Source organism: Tachysurus vachellii, chromosome 17, assembly GCF_030014155.1.
Source record: "Tachysurus vachellii isolate PV-2020 chromosome 17, HZAU_Pvac_v1, whole genome shotgun sequence".
NCBI lineage: Eukaryota > Metazoa > Chordata > Actinopteri > Siluriformes > Bagridae > Tachysurus > Tachysurus vachellii.
The window spans coordinates 11695756-11722319 of NC_083476.1; the positions used below are offsets into that span (position 1 = coordinate 11695756).

Consider the following 26564-nt stretch of genomic DNA (forward strand, 5'->3'; position numbering starts at 1 on the left):
GTCGACTACTCAAAACTAAACTAACTACATAAATTGTGCCATTTTTCTAAATGACTCCTAGTGGGCTTTTTATAACCATTTCATTAGTCAGTATTTTCAGTATTTTGGAAGCCTTATGAAAAGCCGTTTCACTGTGTTTTCACTCCTGATCTAGAGAAAAGAGGCAGACCACCAAGCCTCTAACCACAGCAGGATGCCGTTATTTATAGATCAGATGTGAGCTGGAAGCACAAAGCTTATTGTAAGCGTGTGCTGGGACAGGAAAGAAAAGTAACAGCACTCAGAGTAAAGAATACAGCTACAGATGAAACTCATGTGCTGGACCAGTAAAAGCCATGCTCTGGTCTTTTTAGTGGGGAAAAGGGCTGTAAGGAAAATCATCACAAGCCTTGTTTCTGTCTGCTTGCAGAGGAGTCGATACGGCGTCATCGGGTCACACAAACAGCATTATCACAGCACGCTTCTTTTATTTTCGATGAGTGTACTACTTTTAAAAAGGGCACTCGAGTGGTTTAGCATTTAAAGACACTTGTGTGTTGGTTACACGTTTCAGTGAGGCTGCAGCAATTAGACAATCTCATTAAATCGAAAGTTAAATCAGGAAAAAAGCACCGATGTGACGTGTACGAGACTGTTTTCACTCCAATCACCACAAATCACTTCTGTGTTGGACTTAACGAATGTAAAAGTGAAAGACATGCTGGTGTAGCAGGCAACACTTCCACCTCATGGCTCCAGGGTTCCTGGTATGATCCTTAGCTTACGGTCAGTATCGGGATTCTCCCCGTGCCTGTGTGGGCTTCTACTGGGAAAACTTGGTGGTTTGCTCCTTTCTCTTATAAACATGCAGGTGGTGAACTTGTGCCTGTAAAATCCCCTGAGGTGTGAGTAAGTGTGTGAACTCGACGTGAGTGTGATGACAAACATATAGATAGGCAGATAGACAGACAGAGAGAGACATAGACAGGGAGAGAGAAGCAAGAAGAAAAAAGTTCTTTTTGCTGGAAGTTTCATGAAAATTCTTAAGAAAATCAATAAATCCAGTCTTTATTTTAAGATGTGATCTAGGTGATCATTTTATTTCACCTGAAAGAGAATGTCAAAAAAGAAAAACAGAACGGATCCAGGCTTTTTCCAAGACTTCAAATATTGATTTTTTCTTTTTTTTTTTTTACACTTTCAGATGTACTATTTATGTTTATAAAAGGTCATTAACAGCTGTATGAAAGGTGAAAATGTGAAATGTGAGAGAGAGACAACAGACTGAGAAACAGAGTTTGCAACAGACTGGGTGTTTTTTCTTCTTCTTGTCTGTTCATCGTGCTGGTTTGAGTAATAAGCTGTTTACACATGTGAGTGTCTATTGATTTGGATCATCAGTTTGGCAGACTGTGATTTGATGGACACTTCTTATTGGTGCTCATACAGGATTGTTTTCCTCACGTGTGCATTTTTATTGTAAAGATATTACTGCAGCCTGTTAATAGCAGGTCAACATTATCCACAGATTACAGAAGCTAAAGTAGGAAATCTGACAAAAAGAAGTTATCAGGTTATTCATTTTACCTGAAGAATTAGACGACTTACAGATAGAGCGAGAGGAAACGGTGTTCCCAGGAGAAGCTGCAGATCTTCTGTGACCAATGATTACAGCAAGTTTAATTGCAAACTTTAGTTGTGTCCCAAATGACATATTTCTAGTGCACTAGTGTATAAACGGTACAAATGTATTAAAATAAAATAACACGATGTGACCTCATTTAAAGACATGTACAAGATGGTTTGACCAACCCCTCTTCCTCTATGTAAGTAAAGCTGTGAGTGTTGAGTGCATGAAGTGTCCAACATTGCACACTTCTCACACACACAACTCGCATTATTAAGGCTACAAATTAGTGCGCGATTTGGGACGCACTTCCTGTGATGCGTTCAGTTAATACTGAAGCACACAGAGATCAGTAGAACTAATCTACAACTTCTGGGATGAAGAACTATAATGATGACATGCTCTTATCACAGCACAAGGGATGTTCATTTCTGACATAGTACACAAGCGCGTACTGTTTGGACTGTAGCATCTACCGCTCCGCACAGATCCGTTGTCTCAGTAGCATGGGAAGTGTGGTGTGTATGCTGCCCCTGGTGTATGGAATTCAATCCTGCTTAAGCACTTCCACGAGCTATGAACTTACTGCAGGGCAGCATGCTTGAAACAGAAGTGAATACAAAGCCGGTTGAGCATCGGGCTGAATTAAAGCAGGCCGCGGGTCGAGTAGGAACAGGTCGCCGTGTACCTGTGTGTGTGTGCCGATAACTCGAAAAGCAGTTTTCCTCTCGCTATAGCATTCGCGCTTGGCTCCGAATGGGCCGCATTTCCAAGGAGCTTTCGCTGGGTCACGAACCGCAAAGCAAGCAAACAGCACACACCAGGATTGCTGCACTGAGCACTCTGTGGCTCATAATGGAAAAGCAACAGGCAGGTAATGTGAGCGTGCTGGGAATTAAACAAGACCTTCAGCCAAAAGTGAACGTGGATAAAGGAGTTTATTTATCCAGGGTGCTGTAAGCTTGCCAACTATCTCTAAAGTACTGAATTCATATTACTGTGTGCTTTGGGAGCGTGTTATTTATTAGGAAGAAAGAAATGGGCTGCTTAATGAGCCACACACACACTGCGTACGGGAAGGCCTGCTTTAACTTGTAGCAGCTGCACCAGTTGAAGCTGTTATATAGCCTAGCATGAATGCAAACAGACACTCAATTTAAGTATACAGCCTACTGACAAGTTCTATCGCTCCAAGCAATATGTATTTATGAGTCTGTAGGTAATCAGTTTACATTAGTAAGTGCCACATAACTCCATAGCTGTCAGAAAAAATGACATTAGCAGCACTTCGCGTCAGAACACGTTCGCAGCCGCTTTTCTGTAACTTCTACAGCTGTCGTCCTTTACACTGATACGGTGTGTTAATGCTGGAAATTCATTTACTGTCTAAGTGCCTTTTGTTTGTAGTTCTAGTGATGAGAAACTACTTTCCACTGTTTTTGACACCTTCTCAGCACAACTTAAGTAATCGTGATACTTCAGATGTCCTTTGCTATTTTTAGGTCCATGATATTTTTTGATAACTGTTTTTGCCATACAGTTGATGAAGCTTGCGTGATCTAACCATTTAATCGTCTTTGCACATGATCACTGACATTTTCTCTCATTCTGTTATATTATCAGACCTGCCAAGTTTCAGAAGCTCCGCAATGTAACGTCTCAGGATGCGTCTCAAATATATGCCAAAAGGAGTCGCTTTTTTTCTTCTAAATAACATGGCAGATGAGCCAATTGATATAAAAAGCTGCAGTGATATTAACTACCTGGAAGCCCCGACCACTTCACAACAGAATCGGCCTCAGCTGCACTGACATGTACAGCACAGAAGGATATTCTGTATGGAATGTTTTCAACTAAAACTACAGAATCTGTGGAAAATATGAAATGTCAGTCTGTCTACACTCTTGCAGAGGACAGTCAGAGTTTGCCAGAGAGTCTGTGAACACCGCAGCATTTATTTAAAATAATGAATTTCAACGTTTTTAAATGGTAAATTGCAAGGAGGAAAAAAATAACGCGTTTTATTTGTATAACGTTTTTAAATCAATGGATATGATCACGAAGCAGCTTTACAGAAATATATCAATTTAGGGTATAATTCCTGCATTATTTATTCATCCCTAATTCTAAATCTATCCCTAGGTGATGGTGGCAAGAATAAAACACCTTGAGATGATATGAGGAAAAACTTTTCAAGGAACCAGATTTAAAGGGGAAGCCATGCTTATCTAACAGCAGAGAGTGTGGTTATAAACCATTACCTTCTATAACTCTGATACCGGGTCAAAAAGTGCAGATATTCAGTTCTAAAAGGAAGTTTATAGGAAGTCTACTTCAAAATCTGCACAAATGACACAGGAACTAAGAACAAGAGCATCACATCAATACGCTCCCATTTTAAAAGTTTACTACTTTTTATTAGTGTGGCTTTTAATCATCCTGCAAGCTTCCTGGCTCCTAACACCACATATCTGTGTCTTCTCCTGTGACGTTTATGTTTGGGCACCACATGATCTCATTCTTGATGGTGTCCCAAGTTCATCCATCTAAAGATTTTCATCATGCGTTTGTGTTTAGTGAGCGACAGCAGGATCGCAGTGGATCTTTAGGAAGCACTGAACCTGGAAATCTAATCTGTAAGTGGTTGTTACATCCAAAACATTCTAAAGCAGTCAAGTCAAGTCCTAAATCAGTTTCTGATTTGGAAAAGATGACCAGACAAACCCTGTAAAAAATAAAACACTATTTAAAAAAAGGAAGTAAGGAAAAAAACCGTCACGCAAGTATAGCAGTCAGTTTCAAGATGTGTGTCTAAAGTCTCTGGGACGATCGGCAGAGTTTCAGGCAACAGTGAATTAGATTTAGAGCTCTCATTTTGTGGATCTCACAAATGTGACGGAGAGTAAAGAGTGAGGTGGTTGTGGTGGTGATGATGATGAATGGTAGCCAGGGCCTATTTACAGTCGTCTTTCTTCAGTGCTGCAAGAGCAAGCAACAGAGCACTATAGTGCCTTCAAAAACTGCAGGGAATAAGAGAAGTGGATCTATAACAATTATGAGAAGTACTCAAATAGCTGGCAAGGGATGGCTTGTGTTACACACACACACACACACACACACACACACACACACACACACACACACACACACCTCTTCTGCCATTATCACCAAAATTTGAAAGTGAGTCTCTCAAGAGCTATTTGTTATCTGAGTTCATGGCAGACTCTTTTATTGAATGAAGGCAGCACTAAATGCATTTACTACTCGTGTGGAGCTCAGAGTTGATTTTTCCATCATGGTGAGTGATGCACTGCCTCGGCCCTCAAGCACCTTGGGTTTGATAGGAGACAGAAGTAGTCATCTATATTATTTGTGAGCTTCTGCACAAATTATGCCTCCATCATTTTCTCACAATTGGCCAAGATTGCAGAACAATTTTGTGCATTTTTTGTGCATTTTTTTGTGCATTTTTTAACTATTTAAATCTGTATTAGCCTAAATAATCCTCAACTGTTTCTGTATGATTTTCTAGACATCATGGTTCCAGCTGCTGAAGCCATGGTCAGCAGAGAGCTTACAATGCATGCATGGCATCTATTAATAAGGCTATGAAAGACAGCAGGAAAGGGGTATTAAAGAAGTCGCAAAGCATCAGATGTACCATGGAAGACTGCAAAGGCCATCATCAAAACAAAGAGAAGGGGGGTAAAAAAAAAAAAAAAAAAAAAAAATCACAAAGAACAGGTTGTCAAGGGACTTACAGAAATATTAAAGAAGCTGCAGAAATATCTGACGAGTATTGATTACTCTCTTCATGTGGCGACAATCTCTCATTCCTCAGGTCTGGCTACGGTATAGACGGCTAGACGGAAGCCATTTCACACCAAAAAAAAATAAAAAACATCCAAGCTCAACTAAATCACCTCAAACCATGTGGCAAAATGTGTTATGGTCTGATGAGACCAATTCCAAAAGGTCAGCAACAGCTACAGTGCAGCACGGTGGTGGCAGCATCGTGCTTTTGTGCTAATTTTCTTCTGCCACAACTGGGAATTTTCTCTGGATGAGAGTAATCATGAGTAGCTACAAATAGCAGACAATTTTAGTGTAAAAACCTTCAGGCGTTTAGGTGAAGTAAGCTTTCAGCATGACAATGATTCAAACACAAAAAGTATTAATCAAAAAAAGATTTTTTGAAGAAAAAAAAAAATTTGAAATGAACTAGCCAGAGTCCAGACCTGCATCCAACTAAAGGGCTGTGGGGTAAACAGAAGCAGACTGTGCACAGTACATGAACTTATACTTTATACTGTAGAATGTTTTAAAGTTTAAAGCAAGCCTCACAAGGCCCCTGGAAATATGGTGAATAGCTACAAAGAAAAATAATAATTGTTAAAAAGTTGCAGAGATGAAGCAGAGCGATGAAAGTTGGTAAAGATGAAGTACAGCAAAGACAGAATGCAAGCTTTATGCCAACACTGATACCATTATAATTATATATATATATATATATATATATATATATATATATATATATATATATATATATATACATATATATATATATATATAAAATATTTATCAAAAAAACAGAACAGATCCAGGCTTTTTACAAGACTTCAAATATTGATTTTTTTTTTTTTTACACATTCAGATGTACTATTTATGTTTTTGTGCTATTTATAAAGGTCATTAACAGCTGCATGAAAGGTGAAAATGTGAAATGTGAGAGAGAGACAACAGACTGAGAAACAGAGTTTGCAACAGACTGGGTGTTTTTTCTTCTTCTTGTCTGTTCATCGTGCTGGTTTGAGTAATAAGCTGTTTACACATGTGAGTGTCTATTGATTTGGATCATCAGTTTGGCAGACTGTGATTTGATGGACACTTCTTATTGGTGCTCATACAGGATTGTTTTCCTCACGTGTGCATTTTTATTGTAAAGATATTACTGCAGCCTGTTAATAGCAGGTCAACATTATCCACAGATTACAGAAGCTAAAGTAGGAAATCTGACAAAAAGAAGTTATCAAGTTATTCATTTTACCTGAAGAATTAGACGATTTACAGATAGAGCGAGAGGAAACGGTGCTGTGTTTAACCGTAACTACAGAGACAAAAGCTGCGCAGCACAAACTAAACACTGAACAGCTGGAAGAACAGCATTATTTACCACATACAGAATACACAACCCAAGTTCAACCACATTTACAGGGAGACTTTTACCTACTCAGAGCTGCCTGATGCAGGTGTTAAAGGAATTTTAGATCAGATGATTAAACATGTTGTCGCTGAGGTTGCCAGATTTTCCCTGAGAAGAAACATCTGAGGGTATTTAGAAGGGACTGTGAAAAAATGTTTGCTCTAATGCATTTAAAAAAAATGCATTTTTAATATGATACACACAACTTACGCCAGAGGTTGTGGAGGGATTTTTTGCAGACATTAAAAAGTCAGACACGTGTTCAGCAAGTCCACACCAGCTATGTAGCATACACGTGTGTGCCTCAATCAGCTCCCTAGTGAGATCTCTGGCGACAGTGAGGACTTAATTTCCGAGGGCGACTGCGTATTCATGTTGTAATGTGTCACAATTTTACTTCCCTTCAGGAGGTCATGCTCACAGTCAGCTTTTACATTTTACTCAGCTCTGACAAGTGTGGCGTCTTATTAAATCCTTCCATGCAGCGTTATCACTCTCAAGCCTTCTCAGGAGGAGAAGCTTCTAATATCCATTTCACTTCGTTTCTGAAGTTTACACAGCAGGCAACAGTAAAGAGGACTGTTCTGAAGCCAGCTGGAACACAAGGAAATTTTCATGAAAGCATATTTACCTGTTTGGTAGTGCAACACAGATGATTTTATAAAAGATTGAAGCACAAACTAATCCATTCTACTGTAAGCTCATCTCAGGTAAATCTTTGCTGAATCACTTTGTAATGTTCATTAGCTCCGAGTTATAACTTCAGTTTAAATCGCAGGGACATTAATTCGCTTTCTAATTAGCTTCCTTTTGAACCCCTTTGGCACAAAATCGAATAATTAGCGACAATCTGACGTCTCCATGCACGTAGGAAGAATCGCTGTTTCAGTGTCAAGAGGGTGAGGTTAATCATGGGTAAGTGACGGACAATGACGACGTGATGATGATTTATTTTCACTCTTGATGCTTCACTGAATGCATATAAGCTCTGCTACAAACAGACTTGAAGTGAACTGGTTCAGAGCACCACTACATACTGACGTAAGACCACACTGAGGTGAGAGAATGTGTGACTACACTGAAGTCATTACATCAGCGGCTAACTCGCATTAAATAAAAACTAAAAAACCCCCAAGTAGGAAATTTCCATACAGAACTACCAGCTATTCTTAAAATACCATTTTAGTTATAGATGTATACTGTACCATAATGTTGTGTGTGTCTGCAAGCGCACGCACACTGTATATGAATGTGTGTCTATTGTATGTCCCTTAATGAGTGAAAGCAGCCACCACTGTGCGTGTTGCCCAGTACTGCCTGCCATATAATGAGGCTACTTGTTGATGCAAGACGTTAACTAATCTTGACAATGAAGTACACACAGCTACACACAACCGCTCTGTTACTGCCCACCGCTAACAGCAGACATGTGATGCAACTCAGAGTAAACGTGGGGAGAACGTGGATGAGGGTGGGATAATGCAAAAGGGAAAGAGAGAGAAAGAGAAGGGGGGTTGGTGTGTATTTTGTGTGTGTGTGTGTGTGTGTGTGTGTGTGTGTGTGTGTGTGTGTGTGTGTGTGTGTATGTGTGTGTGTGTGTGTGTGCGCGTGTCAGCGAGAGACCGAGGGACAGAGAGACACAGAGAGAGAGTTTTGCTGTGTTCAACAAAAACAACATTAAGCATCACTGCAATCAGTGAGGAGCGAGAGAAAGAGAGATCAGACTCCTGCTGCGTGCATCCAGAAAAACATCAATGAGCATCATTACAAAATCAGTGAGAGAAAGAGAAAGAGAGAGAGAGAGAGAGAGAGAGAGAGAGAGAGAGAGAGAGAGAGAGAGAGAGAGAGAAAGAGAGAGAGAGAGAGAGCGTAAGAAAATAGAAAAGCTACACGCACAAATGCACACTGACGGCGTTCATCCACAAAATATTTGCAAGCCAGTGAGCAGCAATCAGTGACAGACTGAGAGAAACTCAGCCAGAAGACAAAGAAAGAAAGATGGACAGATGAAGAAAGAGAGGTGTTGGCGGTGTTGACTCACCGGTGAGCACGGCTTTGGCGGATGGCTCAGCCAGGTCCAGCGCTGATTTGCCGTCGGTGTTGCGGATGTTGGCATCGGCGCCGTGCTGGAGCAGCACTGTGCAGGGGAAACACAGACAGTAGCGTAACTCAGGCAGGCACAGACTCGAGCCAAGCGCGCTCCTCGACATCACGCTCACACACACGCACACACACATCGCACAGCACGCGGGCAACAGACAAAGCGACACACCACGCGCTATGCTGAGGGCCAGTAGAAAAGCCCATGATACTGGAGCACCAGGATACGTGAATTCTGGGATGAAAGCACAAGAGAGACAGAAGACAAAGCAAGCTGATTCACCGCTCTCAGCTTTTTAATCTCCCGCTGCCAAGTGAACAGCATCCAGAGACTCCAACTGCTTGCACACACACACACACACACACACACACACACACCCCGCTCTCTCTCTCCCGGTCGAAAACAACATACTTGCTCACTCGCTCACTCACGCACACCTCGACATCTCTGCTAGTTAAAGGAGATTTCAACTGTACATAATGTCCCCTTTCACCCCAAATGTACTGTATCAGCCAAATGTTTAAATGTTTGCTTAAATCACACACTCGCCTCGAGAGAAATCACTTGTCTCATTAACGCCGTTGCTACTGTACATTATACAATTTCAATACGTAAATATTTCTTTTTTAAATTGGAAACATCACTGTTGAGCCTCTTGCAGTGTGCCATTATTTTTTTTTGCCCCTAGCTAAATGCCTAGGTTTATGCATCCAGGTTTTAGAGACGTTTCTTCACATGACAAAATAATCACTGTACAAAAAAAATTTACATACATTTATACCAACTCGTGTAAATGCTCCAGGAAACAATTTTACAAATAAGTAAACTTGTATCTAGCTTGATAAATGATTTCAGGGCAGAGAAGAAAACAAAAATCAGATTATTCAGAGTAACGATTGGTGCTGAGGTGCTCTGTGTTGATTGGGAGATGTTTCACATATAAAGACGCTGTAGCCATGTGTGCATTTATTTTTCAGGTCACAATTTGAAGCTAATTAAAATCTCATCAACATTTTTCCCCCCACCATCACCCATAACCAACACGTATAAGAGACTGCTTAAATGCCTTGTGCATAATGAGGTCCATTTTGAGATCAGCACCTCTAAAGGCCATTTTTTGCGACGCAGGCAGACTGTACAGCTCTACAGTGTGAGAGGCTGGAGGTCCAGTAACACAGCTCACAGGATCTGGGCTTAATCATCTCCGTACAGCTTACAGGGCTTGTGTAGTGTGAGGAACAGGATCTTCTGAGTCTCTATATGATAAGTGTTTGATTCTCAGCTCTGCAACTAGAACAGCCAATAAGATGAAATCAAATTCACCTGCTGTCGTGTGCAGCACATCCCTGAATCCAACTCATCCTCAATCGTCAATCTGTTTGAGGGCACGATAATGTGAGCACAATAACAGCGCTTCTATGATTATTGGGGTCATACACAATGATTTCTTCAGAAGATCGCATTTTTTTAAATAACAAAGAAACAAAAACCTGCATCATTCCTGTCAGTGCTGTATTAAGAGCGACTTTTGCGCTACATCTCCACTTCCCTTTGCAGAACAGACTAGGAACAGAACAGGTTTTGGTGTGAGAGGTTTTTAAACACACAGTGTGCACTTGCCATCACAGTATATTCACATCTATTAATCTGTTCACCTGAATCACTGTACAACTCATCGTGGTGGTCATTTTGCTGTTTGGTTTCCTTTCACGCTGCACATAATTACACAAACCAAAATACAAGTCAAACCTACGTCTGAGGGCCATGCGGGGCTGAAAACGCAGTCGTAAATCTTTTAATTTGCAGTCAGAAAAAGAGATGGAGAATTTTACCAAGCACACACAGAAATAACTAAATCACCCAAGCACAGAAAACACAGAGCTAGCGATCAATAAACGATTAGATTATTAGTGGTTCTACAGCTTGGTCCCTTTTGGCTGAGTTTTTTTTTCCTGTTATGGTTCAGTTTTGCAGACTTTTCCTACACTTCACTTTCTGCAATATCACAGATCCGTTTTTAGTCTGCAGCCGAGTGCCCGGTCCTTTCCTGCCTAAACAACTCCAGAGAGTAAAAAGCAACAACCTCTAATTCAAATCACATCAACACTGCCCATGACAAAACACATCTCTCTTCTTCATCTCTCTTTTTTTAATCAAAAACTAGCACTCCAAATTATCGCCGATGCTGCCGGCACTTTGGTGACTCGTCCGTTATGCATCAAAAAAAAAATCAGAAATGTCAGCTCGGTGGCGTTGTGAAATACGACACCTTACTGAAGCAGGACGCATGGCTTTAAAGAAAGAAGAAATACGAGCAGTGCTAAAAAAGTGGAAGACGTGCTGCAGCACATCGGCCCTATCGGTCAAACGAACGTGCTCACAGGGAATCGGAGCCTGTGGGAGCACATCCGCATACACAAGCGCTCTAAAGGTGCTGGGATGATGCACTGTCGAGTGGAATGTGCAGGATGACAGAGATGGGATGATTAAAATTCGCAGACGTGTCTCCTGCAGCCCGGCTATCCATCAGCTGTAGGGTTAGGTGGAGAATCAGAAGCATCACGCTAACCTCCGCCCTCCAACCCCACACACACACAGAGAGAGAGAAGCAGCAGGAATACAAAAGCAGGTCATTCAGTAGATGTTGCCACTGTGATGCCCAAAGCTGCTCAAGTGCTTTGTGAAGAGCAAAACATACACAGCATACAAACAACACAAAATACTTGCGTTTTACAAAAACAGTCCACTTCACATATGGCTGTATTACACAGCGATCATTATAGTCCTATAACAGGACAATACACTGAGTGTTATATCTCTTATTTAGAATGTGTAATACAGTGAAGTGCATTTTTAACTCACTGTACCTGGACTGAGAGATGATTGTTACAGAAAGCAGAAAGAAACTGAATACAGCTCAGCCCATTCACTCGCACCTCTCAAGGTTTTAAGAATACATTACATAACTAGAAAATGTAGCAGCTACAAACTCAGCCATTCAATCTCATGTATACTTTTCTGGTTTGTGATGTGTGAATCAATAATTGGCTTAATAAAACAACATATAAAAAAATGTAATCACTTTTTCTTCCAACTGGGCCTGAAAACTGATGAGCAGGTAACACACACGCGCGCAAACACACACACACCCCACTGGAAGAGCTTCACTGCTCTCTGCATCATCTACGTCAGAGGTTGGTGTCACGGCCGCCGCTGCCGTAATCGTTCATCACGCGGGCAGTTTACAGCCCTGACACGTCCTTCCACAAAAACACCGCCATGGCCTCCATCGCCCTCATCCATCTTTAGACTAAAGACTGACAGTAAACAACGTCCAAGTTTTAAATCCCCTCCAGCAGCTCGCAGTAGACTAGACTTTCTGGACTGGAGACTGGAGGTGACACTAATGAGCACAGAGCAGAAAGATGATTTATTCATTACCATCAGTGATTAGAGGTAGGTGAAGCATCCGGTCTGACAGATAAGTCACAATTTCAAGGGGTTTACTTTATCGAGCATAAGCTGAAGTGTTTAAACCAATCAACAGTGGCGTACATGTTTAGTGTAAACAAAAATTATAAAGAGGAGTCTGATAAGGAAGATATCAGCACACCCCGATATTGAACATGCACAATCATAACCACATGCTGCCCCAATGTAAATGCTTAGCAACCCCTAGCAACCACCTGAGACTGGAAGTACAAAGCAGCACGCAAGCAAAGCTCAGGAACACCACAGCAACCTCCTAACAAGTGTCTGGGATCCAACAGCAAGCTCCTGGGATGCCACAGCAACAGCCTTTTAGCACCATAACCAAGATGAAGAGTACCACAAAGACCAAACCATAGCAATCTCCTAGCAACCACCAGGAACACCCTAGCAACGGCAGGAGATTGCTTAACCTACCCTAAACTGCATAACTGCACTGATGCACTTTTGTGGTTTTACCGTTGTTGTGTACAGGGTTTGACAACAAGTTTGAATTTACTTGTCAGGACGTCAGCCAGCAGCCCGAGTCACCTCACTCATTAAACAAGCTTAACATGAACGAGCTCCTCACAGGCTGACAGTGATCTATGAATCCGAGTGCTGAATCTGACTTTGTAGATATTAAAAGACTGATGAGTGGAAGTTTAAAAACAAACATGGAATATTTCTGCTGGCGCATATATTCAGATTTGTAATATCTTGTTTCATTACCTTCCCTTTTTCTCTCGCTCCCCAGGATGCACAGTGTGTGATGGAAAATTAATCTCTAAACCCGTGAGCTGTGGAGGCTGACTGAGAAACTGCAAGCCACTAATCTCACTTCATTTCAGGAGACTCGTTTAATTATTCTAAGTTTGGAGTCGCAATAAAACTCAGTGGTAAAAATCAAACAATTACAAAATAAATTAAAGCGCTGGAATTGAATTAGTCTACAATTAGTGTGGCTTCGATACGTGGCCTTATTATAGGACTAACAGTCTCTCTGTAAATCAATGTCATCTCATGACAATGCGATTAGCTGCCTTCAGTTAATCTTTGTAAACAGGAAGTAAAGTGTTTGTCCTCATGCATCAGTGGCTACAAACTCAATCAGTGAATGTGCCATGACTCCAGGTGATTACCTTCAAATTAGGACAAATCAGAAACACACACGCTAACCAGTGAACAAGCACAAACTCCGGTGTGCTGCCAGGATCTGTGTTGGTTACCCAGAAAGCTTTTCAAACATTAAAGCTGTGTGCTAGCTTAAATAAATGTGTTCAAGCTATTTAGGGACATCAGTACAAAGTGAAATGAGTGTTCAGATTCACTACTAGATTCTATACACAGAAGATAACAGACCCAAGTCTTTGGGCTACAGACATTCCTTGATTTCTTTCTTTATTACAACTATTTGCCTGTTTGATCCCAGTAAAGATCTGGAATACCACCACAAGCACCTAGCAACAACCTAACAGCCTATTAAAGGTGGGGTCTCCGTTGTTTGAGAAATGCTTCAGAAAACTGCGTTGGGCCGCCAAACAAAACAAAAACAAAACTAACATGTAGCCAATGAGCAGAAAGGGGCGGGTCTTGACAATATGTGTGGAGAGAGTGTTCATTGCGCATGTGTGACATTAGCAGAAAGCGGTTTTAACATTGACATGGAGGATAAAAACAAACAAAGAAAGTGAAGAAAGGCTTACAATAAGGCAAGAAGCAGGACCCGTGTTAATATAGGATCAGCTTTCCAGCGCTGGAGAGAACTGAAGGAGCGGGAAGTTGGCCACATATTCACAGATTAGTTTCCCGAGTCAATAACTCCTAAGCTAAACGCTGTTACTACACAAATAACACCTCTGTTCTATCATAGTAATGTAGAGAGGCAGCTACAACCGTGTTTTGCTAGTAACAGCATTTAGGTCACGAGTTACTGACTCGGGAAACTCCAATCTGTGAATATGCAGCCAACTTTACTTAAAGACGCAGAGGCGCTTATTTCCTCCTCGATGGGTGAGTAAAGTTGGTTCTGCTTTCTTTCACAGAACTAATATATGCCGTCCTTTGCATGATTATGCTTGTGTCTCATTTTTGCTTGTTTGTTTATCTGCAATCGTATTGTTCTTCCCTTCAGCTATGACATTTCTTTCCATTAGATGCCTGGGTTACGCATGTATGTGTGGGCGGAGCTATCAATACAGGGGTGGGACCCAAGGGTGTGTTTGTTTTGGTGATTTTATGTGTCAACATTGGCATTCAAACATCGGCGACTCTACCTTTAAAATGCTATAGCAAAGTATACGCTTGCTGTTCACTTTATTAGGACCCAATCATGTGGCAGCAACACAATGCACACAAATCATTCGGTTAATGCTTACTGAGCTTCAGTAAGAGTTCACATCAAACACCAGCATTGAGAAAAGGGTTGTGTCTCTGAATTGAACTGTTTCATGTTCCAGATGGGCTGGTTTGAGTTTTTCAGAAACTGCTGTAGAGTTTATACAGAATGGTGTGAAAAACAAAATGGTGTGACAGACAGAGAGAGAGAGAGAGAGAGAGAGAGAGAGAGAGAGAGAGAGAGAGAGAGAGTTCTCTTAAGTATAAAATGAGAAGTGGACTCATGACCTACAGAAACTATTTTAAAAACACAGTGAACACAGAGCAGTAAGAGGTGATTAATTTTCAGAGCAGTGTGTAACACCGTGAGCGGTGCTAATCAAGAAAAATGACACATGGTTAACCCTTATTGAAAACTGCTCCTCAAGCAAAACGGCGAAAAATTAAAGCCATACATCTCCTGTACATAGTGGGACAGTTTTGTTAAGTACCGTATTATCTGGACTATAAGCCACATGCCTTAAATTCTGCCTGTTAGAAAAGGAGGAGGAAAAAAAAATCAATACACAGTTGCTTTGTTGTGTATGCCGCATTAATTACGTTCCAAAATGACTTCCACAGCCCGAGTGGTGGAGTAGAACAGTGTTCTCCTTGTTGTGTTGCTGGAGTTCTGTTTTGTAATTCTCTGTCGAACCTGAAACCCTTCTGCCTTAATGAAGCAAGCCATTACACAGTGATGTTCAATGCTGAAGCCTCATAGCTGACGTTCAAGTCATTTTCATTTAGTTTACCAACAGGGTCTTATTTTAGCACCGAGCTAATAGCAGTGTACATTCCATCGCTTCGGGAGTAAAATGAAGTACAGCATGCATGGAACTATCAGGGTAAAACAAAAATAATCTAATATGGCACCCTGCTGTTTAATACCTCCTAAAGGGCAAAAAAAAAAAATCTCTCTCATTATCTGGATAATATGCTATGTCCTAGAAAGCTGTTTAAATCTGATATTACCTGCAAGACACATGTAGTTAGTTAACATGATTTTGTACATGAAAATGATGAAGAATAAGCATGTAGGGTCACGCTATAAATATAAAAATATCCGAGTAACAACGTACAGCTTCAGAACAAGAAACTGCTTCATGTTGCTTTCACACTTGTTTTTTTCCTATAGAAAAATCCCTGGCTGATGTCTTTTTGTGCAGATATGAAAACAATTCTCAGATACACAGTAACCATTACAACACCAGCTAGTAACAGATAAGTAACCTTTCTAAATTACATACATCATCAGCAGTGTGGCAGATGAAATAAAGGTTGGTGTAACTGGTGAGGAGCAGGATGTTCAGCTTTGCTGTATAGCTTGAGGCAGCATGTCTCAATTTAGGATCTCAATTTAGATTTACAGTGCAATGTTAGAATAATGGCAATAAAATGTTTTATTTAGTTTTTTTTTATTGTTGCATATTCACCCATTAACAGGATGTTGTACTGTCCTGAAAACAAACTGGCATATTTGGTTTCTTGCTTGCCTGCCAACTTGATTAGACTCAACATTAAAAAATAAAAGAAAAAAGCACTCAATGTCACTCAGAACATTTTGCTTTTATTAGCAGTTGCACTATTAGCTACTTGCCGCATTAAAGCCTTAAAGAACTGACCGTTCTCTAAACAAAATATACACAATGTTTTGTGTAAACTGGAGGCTACCAGCTTCTCTTCTATGTTAGCTATTTTAGCCTCACAGCTCTAGCGCATCACAACAAAAGCAAAACCAAACAACAAACACAATTTTGGCTGATATAGTACATTTGGGGTATGGTGGACATTGCATTTGCTTGAGTTAGTAATAAAGTCTTTTACCTATACACACGTCGATTTTGCCCTTGATGGCAGCCTCATGGAGTGGCGTGTAGTTCCAGTTATCTCTGGCATTGGGGTCGGCTCCCTGGCACAGCAGCAAGCTCACCACCTCGGCGTGGCCAAACGAGCAGGCGTTGTGGAGAGGGATCAGACCGCCATCGTCACGGGCGTGCACGTTTGCTCCTGTCTGCAGAAGATGCTCCACCACGTCCTTCCTTCCAAAACCTGAAGGAACCACATGCGTTTAAATCCGAACACAAGAGGATTAGATAATACGTACACTGCCAAATTAGTTGCAATTCAATACTTCACACTCTTCAAAAACTTCACTGCAAATCCTCGAGCTGTCCGTAAAATGGACAAAAACTGCATGCATTGACTGCACAGACAATACGTTTGCATGTAAAATCACAGATGTGTAGCTTTACAGTGGACTTTTTCCTGTGTAACAATGTCTTATTGAGTTCAAAATGCTCATTATAATTACAGATGATTAGATACTAATCGGAATTACAGTTTGAATAGTCACTATTTTGAAGAGAAAGTTTTTCTTGAAAAATAAAAAATAAATATAAAAAAAGGATAAAATATATATAAATCAATTGTATCAATGTGTTTAAATAGACCTAATTACACAGAACAATTAGTGTTTGTGAACTGGGCTGTGTTTTAAACAAAGTAGTAAAAACTATGATTTGAAAAAGATGTGACTTCAGGGACGGGGCATTAGATGTGAGATGACAGAAGGTTGAGTTGGAACTAGATGGTTATAGAATACTTTTCAGTTCAAGTTTATTTGCGTAGTGCTTTTAACAATCAGCTTTAAAGAACACAAGAAACCGTTATAATATTAATATCACGATCATCTCATTTATATTCACGTGTGTTTGTATTTATCCCCAATGAAACTCCCTTAGATGGAATATTGTCCATTGTTAGTGAAAATACCCAGAAAAAACGCTGTAATGATGATTTAAATCAACATAAAGACGTGACTCGTTAAATCTCAGTGAACTGGACAGAAGTGATGCTTTTGTACTTTTGTTGAAGTGGCAAAACTTATTTCAATGGTGGCAGCAGCCTGCATGTGTCCACGCCCCTTGGGTTAGTACAAATAATTAAATAACAATTAGTAATAACACCACTGACGTAAACTTTTAGTAACCGAGCAATCAATCATTCTACCTGCGCCGAACAGGCCAGAGAAAGTTAGAGCTAGTTAGTAAGTTAACGTTGTTTTAGAAATGGACCGTTTAATTAAATCTCAGCTGTTTGGGTTCTAACCAGCTGCCTACTTCAGTTAGCTAAGCTAATTCAGTTAGGTAAGCTAAGCTAATTCAGTTAGCTAAGCTTAGCTAACTAACTAGCTGAGTACTTAGCAAAAGAAAAAAAAGGTACCGGGTAACAAAATTTACCTGCAGCAAAGTGCAGTGGAGTTGATTTGCGCCCTGCCATGTCCTTAGAGTTAACGTTAACCGAATCCACCAGCCGTTTCACCCTAGACACGTCTCCATTTCTGCAGGCCTCGAACAACTCCCGAAAAGCGCCGCTACTCGCGCAGCCGCCACCCGGGCTCGTGCTGGCTGAACCAGGGCTAGAGCCTCCCGTGGTGCTCGGGGAGCTAGCACTGCTAGTGCTAGTGCTGCTACTGCTAGTGCTGCTAGCGCTGCGTAGCGGAGTGGGGGAGGAGGCCGCGCTTGGGTCCGCATCTCCGGCACCGTCTGGTTCGCCTCCGGCTGGAGGTGATATGTTCAGGACGCCGGCACCCGGAGGGGATCCAGGCGGAGTGAGAGAAGTTGAGGCAATACGCGGAGGTGAAGATAAGTTCTGGTGTTGCTGCTGTGAAGCGCGACGAGACGTCGCCATTTTTCACCACAATCCCTCTACTAGCAACAAAAACAACAAGCTCTGAAAGGAACTTCCGGCGAATTTCGGGGCCAACTTCCGGTTTCAAATTTCATTTGGCGCCATGTAATACACAACAAATACAGAAGGTGACAATTAAAGAGAGAAAAACAATTACTCTGTGATGCTGTGGCATGGTATGACTACATTCGAGGTTTCCAAGTCAACTGTTTTCATGGACAAATAGCTAAATGACCAGATGGAGCCATAGATTCAGATCCATAAAATAGATATAAAATAAATAGATATAAGTAATCAAAGTGTGAAAAATGATCAGTCACAACATTTCAACTCACTTGGACAATTTAGAACAATGTGTTAGACAGAGCTCTCTAAAACTATCATAAAAATACTAACTGGGGAAGAAAAGAACACCTGCAATAAAGTATAATACATAATAAAATCAAAGACGGAGACGATTCTGCCTACAGACAGGCGGTTAAAGAGCTGGCTGTCACAACAACTTGGAGCTCGATATGCTCAAAACAGTGAAGATGATTGTGGACTACAGGAGAAACCCCTCTGCACTTCCCACACTCACCATCATGGAGCACTGTGGCTGCAGTGAAGGCATTTATGTTCCTGGGCTCCACCATCTCCCAGGACCTGAAGTGGGACACTCACATTGACACTACTGTTAAAAAGGCCAAACAAAGGATGTACTTCCTTAGCCAGTTGAGGAAGTTTAACCTGCCACAGGAGCTGCTGAAACAGTTCTACTCAGCCATCATCGAGTCTGTTCTATGCACTTTAATAACTGTCTGGTTTGGCTTTGCAACAAAATCAGACATCAGAAGACTACAGAGAACGATTATTGCTTTTCCCATGCCCGCCCTTCATGAACTGCATATATATGCAGAGTGAGGAAAAAGGGCTCAGAAAATCACTCTGGTTTTTCACCCTCACATCCAAGTCACATCCACTTTTTGAACTTTTCCCATCTGGCCGGTGCTACAGAGCACAGCACAACCAGGCACAAGAACAGTTTCTTCCCCCAGGCAACCATCTCCATTCTAGTGCATCCCTGCATCTTATTTTATTCTATTCCATTCTACCATCTATAGCACAAGTCTACTTACAATTTATTTATTTTTCCATTTATTTTTAAATTTTTCACGTGTATTTTTTGTCTTCTCATCTTGTTGTCTCTGTACTGGGAGCGCTTCACATGTATGTGCAAGCATAGTTGGCAATAAAGCTCTTTCTGACTCTGCTTCTGCTTCTAATACATGTACACATTGCATACCAACATGCTAAACACTAATGTTAGTGACCTGTAATGATGGGGTTTCCATTGATTTACAGAGTGGGCAGTAACAGATGGGTTACTGTCAGCAAATATACCACCAAAAAGGTCCCTATGTAGCAGGTACATTTAACTAGGTATGCGAATGTATCTCCTAGGTAAGCAGAATGGTATCTTGTGCATACATTTTCCCCATCTTTTATGTAAAATCTACACCACCCCAATTCAAAGGGATCAAAAATTCATTCACCTCAATCAGACTGACTGATTGATATGTTTACATAAAGACTTTCAGTACGATTACTAAAGGATTGTTCGTTGAATGTAAATATACTGACTATGCAATATGCGACCCCTGTTGGTCAGACGATGGTACTACACGATCATGGTAAATAATCTAATTTAGTCTCAATGGAGGTCCTGAACATCTCCTAAAAATGTCAATTTATTGCATTTAAACCTGTAGCTGATTCACTCTAGCTATAATTGAAACAGTGTTTGCTTAATCATTAGAGCCATGGGCACTAACTAGAAAGTTGAGAACTTTAATCCTTGTCAGGTATTGTCAGAGCTGATGCATGCAAGTACAAACCAAAATAGCAAAAGATACAGACTAAGAGCAAGGCTATGAAAGGCAATGCGGCAAACCAAAGACATCAACAAAAGCTTTTAAACGGCATACACAGAAACCAGAACTTTAAATAGGATTGCTGAATAGACGAAACACAACAGGTGTGAGTGTTCAGTGATACATGTGACATGCAGAGTCATCTGATGTGCAGGGGATGATGGGTAATATAGACAACCATAGCAATCCTAATTCTGATAAACCAGGTCCTTGGAACAGGACCCTTAATCTTCAAATGTAAATGAATTTAGATAAAAGCATTAGCCAACTAAATAAATATAAATAAATGCAATAGACAGGCACAGGCCCCCCGTGACCCGAGGTAGTTCGGATAAGCGGTAGAAGATGAATGAATGAATGAATAAATGCAATAGACTGGTGTCAGGTCCAGAGTAAATCCCTGCATTGTGCCCAATGTTTCTGTGGTAGGATTTGAGTAAAAATAATAGCCTTATTAAAGATTAATTAATGAATAAATAAAGTTTCCCAATCTCAAATCACTTTGAGCTAAAACCAGAGGTCAAACTAATAACAAGCAGGGTGGGAAAGCTCTACCTTTTTTATGAATGCGAACAACGTGGGAAAAGCACTAATAAATATGTTATATGGAGTTGAGATTTAAGATGCCTTTATTGCTTTTTGCAGCACAGGTGCACTGTAATTCTGCAATCAGAAGTATAGACAGAAAAGCAAATAATAATGTATGAGTACGCAGGAAGGTATTACATTTGAGAAACATAATAAATATCATACATTTTAGTGGGGAAATTTGGAGGCGATATTGCACATAGATATTGCACTCTAGTCCTTTTATTAGCCCTGTTCATTCATGCATCTATCCAATCAGACTATCACGTGGTAGCATACAGTCCTGCAGATCCAAGTCAAGCGTTAAAAGTTAAAGTTCACATCAAGCATCAGAATGGGGGAAATGTGATCGCACTGACTTTAACCTTGGCATGCTTGTTGGTGTCTGGTGTGCTGGTTTAAGTATTTCAGATACTGGTGATCTATCATGAGGAATCTTATCAGAAAATTACTCATTCACTCATCAGTAAATATCTTTTTAGTGTCAGGGTAGAGTATATTTCTGATTTGTAATTACAGTAATTACTTGTTAAAAACAAGTGTTTCTTGTTTTTCAAAGAAACACTTCAGTGATTTTGTAGTAATTATATATGTATCTAGAGAACTTGAACTAAAACTATTTTACTCCATTATCGTGCATTGTTATCAAAAAGTCACCCCACAGTTTATCAACTCGGCATGTTTTAAAGATCTTCCCTGCAAAGGCTTACTATTTATAGGAGCATATGTAGAGGCAAAAAGTTCAAAGTCTCTGGTTGTTTTTGGCTAGAAGCTATTTGTAAAATATCATTTGTTTCCTTGAACTTCATTAAGCAAACCATCTCTCCCTGACCAAATATTGACCAATGCAACACAGCTGGTTTCTGCCAGCAGTTTTCTCTGATAGATGATGAAATATGCACTAATATCCAGAGCAAAATTTCCTTGCTAAGTATTTGTTTATCTGCTCAGAATTGGGTCAAGGTAAATGGTTTCAGTCACCTTCATAATTTACCTGCAGTCCAAATCGTTATGTAACAGCTGTATTGACTTGACATTTATCAGGGTTTGTGTTGGCTGATAAAAACACACTCTATACAAAAGTGTTTCTTCAAAGAATCTTACCAAGAAAGATGCTTATGAGATCATTTGACTTGCATAGATCATTTTAAATTAATCATGTTTTAAAGCAAACATTGGCCTACAATCAAGTCCTCTCCAAATCTAGATAGATAGATAGATAGATAGATAGATAGATAGATAGATAGATAGATAGATAGATAGATAGATAGATAGATAGATAGACACTTTATTGATCCAGGGGTAAGAATCACAACACAGTACCCTCCATCCAAACAGTAATGTAGGTATCAATAATGGGATAGATAACTGAAAATCACATGACAGAGATGTGCTAACAAAGTGAGACTTCCTGTCTACACTGTCTATAAACATCAACACGACTTCACCACACGAATGACCTTGATGGGATTTTAAAGACGCTAAACACACCAGTGTTCAGTGAAATGATAACATTTATTAATTTTGCATCTGAGGGGGTTCATAGCAACAGAGCTGCTGTAACATTTATTAAGTGATTTTGTAGTTGTACTGATTTTTTCTACTACTTAAATATTATGGTCTATAGTTTAAACTATAATCCTAATTTCCACTTGATCTATAATCCCAATTAAATCCATTTCAGATGCAGGATGTAACACTATATATTGTAGAAATGTTCGAAGGGGTGCATGATTCTTGTTCATGAAAGCCATTGTATATCACAGGGGACACACACAGTATGTTGTCACACTCATTTACTTTCAATTCTTATTCTCATCAGGGTCACTTTGGATTCAAAGCTTATCCTGAGAACATGGCATCACATGGGTGCATTACTGGCACCTTGAGGCTATTTGTCTTAGCCAACCTACCTGCGTGTATATTTTTGGGAGGTCTAAGGAAACCAGACACTCTGAAGGAAATCAGAAATAAAATCTGCATTTTATTTATTATTATGTAGTGGATTGAACTTAAAAGCTTGGGAACCTGTGGGAAAAGAAAATAAACACCTCAAGGTTTGATGTGTGTGCTGAGATGCTTTTCTGCTCACCATGATTGTAAAGAGTGATTATATGAGTTACTATAGACTTTCTGTCAGCAGTAAGAGATGTCTGAACAGTAAGTTATATAACCATAAGTATTTCAGTCTGCAGATCCACAAAATATTTTTTTTCCCACCATTTTGTGTTAACATTAGAGACTGTTGTGTGTAGAAAATCTTAGAAGATCAGCAGTTTCTAAAATACTCAATCCAGCCCATCTGGCAGCAACCACCATGCCACAGTTAGTCACAGAGATCACATGTTACCTCAATCTGATGTTTTATTTGAACATTTATCTGGAAGATTTTTGCATTGTGCTGCTCCCACATAATAGAATGATTAGATATGTATCTTTTCAGTATTTATATTATATATGCTATATTATATTTATGTATATACACAGAAAGCATGTTGACTGAAAGAAACCTGACCTTTATCCGTGTGTGTAAACATGACTCTCAAAAACATGTTTTCTCAAATGTATTGAATTAAGATTGTACTTTAATCAAAAAACAGAGGAGAGTTTCCAGCTCACACATTATGTATACATACTGTACATATTAGACCTACTTTATAGAGAGGTCCTATTTTAAGCAGTGGTAATATATAAAGTTCTTATAGGTGACAGGTCCTCGTGTGTTTCCATTTCGTGTCAGTCAGGTCAGAGTGCAACAAGATTCTACTTCTGCCTAACCTATACCCTGAATACCACATGCCTATGGCCAGACACTCGGTATTTTAGGTGTAAAGAAAAACCGAGAGGTCATTCCTGTTCTCTATACAGCTGGAGAAAGTTAAAGGTCTGGGTCTAGGCCTACATTTAAATAAAAATCTTATCCTGGTACTAAAATCTATTGTTAGACACAGATTGATTTCTCAATGTCTACTACCAGTCTAAGTTTGTTTGTTTTTTTCTTTTTCCATACATGACCTCAGTTTAAATATCCTAAATGTGATCTGATCAAGGAATACATATAAGTGAATGGGAAAATGTTTATCATTAAACACATAGTAAGAAATGACTTTACTGGGTAAAAACAAACTAGATCTAATATAATGAGAAAAGACAATCACTCTAAATAAGCGTTTAACCACTCATAACACATAAATAGGCTTTACAGTTAATATTAGCATCGTCTGTGAGTCTTTTATCTATAGACTTAACTGCTTTTCCTTCCAAGTGCCCTTACCTTTAATAAAGCATTAATTTATGTCCTGATAGAATCTGCAACTGAGCAGTTAATAAGTTCTAAAGATTTCCATTTTTATTTATTCTATAAAATTGAATTGTCTTAATTGATTGGTCCATCCATCCATCCATCCTCTACCGCTTATCTGGGGCCAGGTCGCAGGGGCAGCAGTCTAAGTAGGGATGCCCAGACTTCCCTCTCCCCCGACACTTCCTCCAGCTCTTCCGGGGGAATACTGAGGCGTTCCCAGGCCAGCCGAGAGACATAGTCCCTCCAGCGTGTCCTACAGTAGGTCTTCCCTGGGGCCTCCTCCCAGTTGGACATGCCCGGAACACCTCCCCAGGGAGGCATCCAGGAGGCATCCGAAACAGATGCCCGAGCCACCTTAGCTGACTCCTCTCGATGTGGAGGAGCAGCGGCTCTATTCTGAGCTCCTCCCGAGTGACCGAGCTCCTCACCCTATCTCTAAGGGAGCACCCAGCCACCCTACCGAGGAAACTCATTTCGGCCGCCTGTATCCGGGATCTTGTCCTTTCGGTCATGACCCAAAGCTCATGACCATAGGTGAGGGTAGGAACGTAGATCGACTGGTAAATAGAGCGCTTCGCCTTGCAGCTCAGCTCTTTCTTCACCACAACGGACCGGTATATCGACCGCATCACTGCAGAGGATACACCGATCCGCCTGTCGATCTCCCACTCCATCCTTTCCTCACTCGTGAACAAGACCCCAAGATACTTAAACTCCTCCACTTGAGGCAGGAGCTCTCCACCAACCTGAAGGGGACAAGCCACCCTTTTCCGACTGAGAACCATGGCCTCTGACTTGGAGGTGCTGATTCTCATCCGCGCCGCTTCACACTCGGCTGCAAACCGTCCCAGTGCACGCTGAAGGTCCTGATTTGATGAAGCCAACAGGACAACATCGTCTGCAAAAAGCAGAGACGAAATCCTGTGGTCCCCAAACCGGACTCCCTCCGGCCCCCGACTGCACCTAGAAATCCTGTCCATATAAATAATGAACAGGACCGGTGACAAAGGGCAGCCTTGCCTGAGTCCAACATCCACCGGGAACAAGTCTGACTTACTGCCGGCAATGCGAACCAAACTCCTGGTCATATAGGGACCGGACAGCCCTTAGCAGAAGGCCCCGGACCCCATACTCCCAGAGCACCCCCTACAGATCACCACGTGGGACACTGATGAATGCCTTCTCCAGATCCACAAAGCACATGTGGACTGGTTGGGAAAACTCCCATGAACCCTCCAGCAACCTGGCAAGGGTATAGAGATGGTCCAGTGTTCCACGACCAGGACAAAAACCGCATTGTTCCTCCTAAATCCGAGGTTCAACTATCGGCCGAATTCTCCTCTCCAGTATCCTGGCATAGACCTTTCCAGGGAGGCTGAGGAGTGTGATCCCCCTGTAGTTGGAACACACCCTCCGGTCCCCCTTCTTAAACAGACGGACCACCACCCCAGTATGCCAATCCAGAGGCACTGTCCCTAGCTGCCACGCGATGTTGCAGAGGTGTGTCAACCAAGACAGCCCCACAACATCCAGAGACTTGAGGTACTCAGGGCGGATCTCATCCACCCCCGGTGCCTTGCCACAGAGGAGCTTCTCAACTACCTCAGTGACCTCAGCTTGGGGGATCGACGAGTCCACAACTGAGCCCTCGGCCTCTACTTTCTCAGTGGAAGACATGTTGGTGGGGTTGAGGAGATCAGCATTCAACCGTCCGAGGATGTCCCCATTCGAAGTCAGCAGATTCCCACTCCCACTGTAAACAGTGTTTGCAGGGCACTGCTTCCCCCTCCTGAGGCGCTGGACGGTTTGCCAGAACCAATAATCCTTCTCCATGGCCTCACCGAACTCCTCCCAGACCCGGGTTTTTGCCTCCTCAAACAATCAGCTGCCACCGGAGTCCCCAGAGCCAACGAGGCTTGATAGGACTCCTTCTTCGGCTTGACAGCATCCCTTACTTCCGGGGTCCACCACCGGGTTCGGGGATTGCCGCCACGACAGGCACCGGAAACCTTAAAGCCACAGCTCCGAGTGGCCGCGTTGACAATGGAGGTGGAGATGGAGGTGGAGGTGGTCAATGTCTCCAACCACCCTCGGGATCTGGTTGAAGCTCTGCCGGAGGTGAGCAGCTAAAACATGTCATTTCCACACCAGACAAAAAAAAATACTAGAAGATACTGTCAAGAAGACCTTATTGAGTCAGTAAATATAAAATTACAGCTTTACCGCTCTATAGTGCTGACACTGGAGACTCCTTCCATAAATGTTAAATAATCATTACTTAATAGTCAATAAACCTTACACAAATTATCACATCA

The 26564-nt window shown here is 41.2% G+C and overlaps 1 protein-coding gene across 4 annotated transcripts in view; it reads right to left on the reverse strand.

Annotated features, from left to right (window-relative positions):
* Positions 1–18500, reverse strand: part of tnksa (tankyrase, TRF1-interacting ankyrin-related ADP-ribose polymerase a) — a 94334-nt gene extending 75834 nt beyond the window's left edge. For 2 of the 4 annotated variants that reach the window (XM_060891774.1, XM_060891775.1), the window contains exons 1-3: positions 17994–18499; positions 16579–16803; positions 8851–8946 (exon numbers count right to left, since the gene is read on the reverse strand). In XM_060891774.1, the coding sequence (XP_060747757.1) occupies positions 8851–8946; positions 16579–16803; positions 17994–18444 (772 nt within the window). In that variant the 5' untranslated portion in view covers positions 18445–18499. Of the gene's footprint in view, positions 1–8850; positions 8947–16578; positions 16804–17993 lie in introns of all 4 variants that reach the window. The other 2 variants (XM_060891773.1, XM_060891776.1) reach the window with 2 other exon arrangements.
* Positions 18501–26564: the final 8064 nt, after the last annotated feature.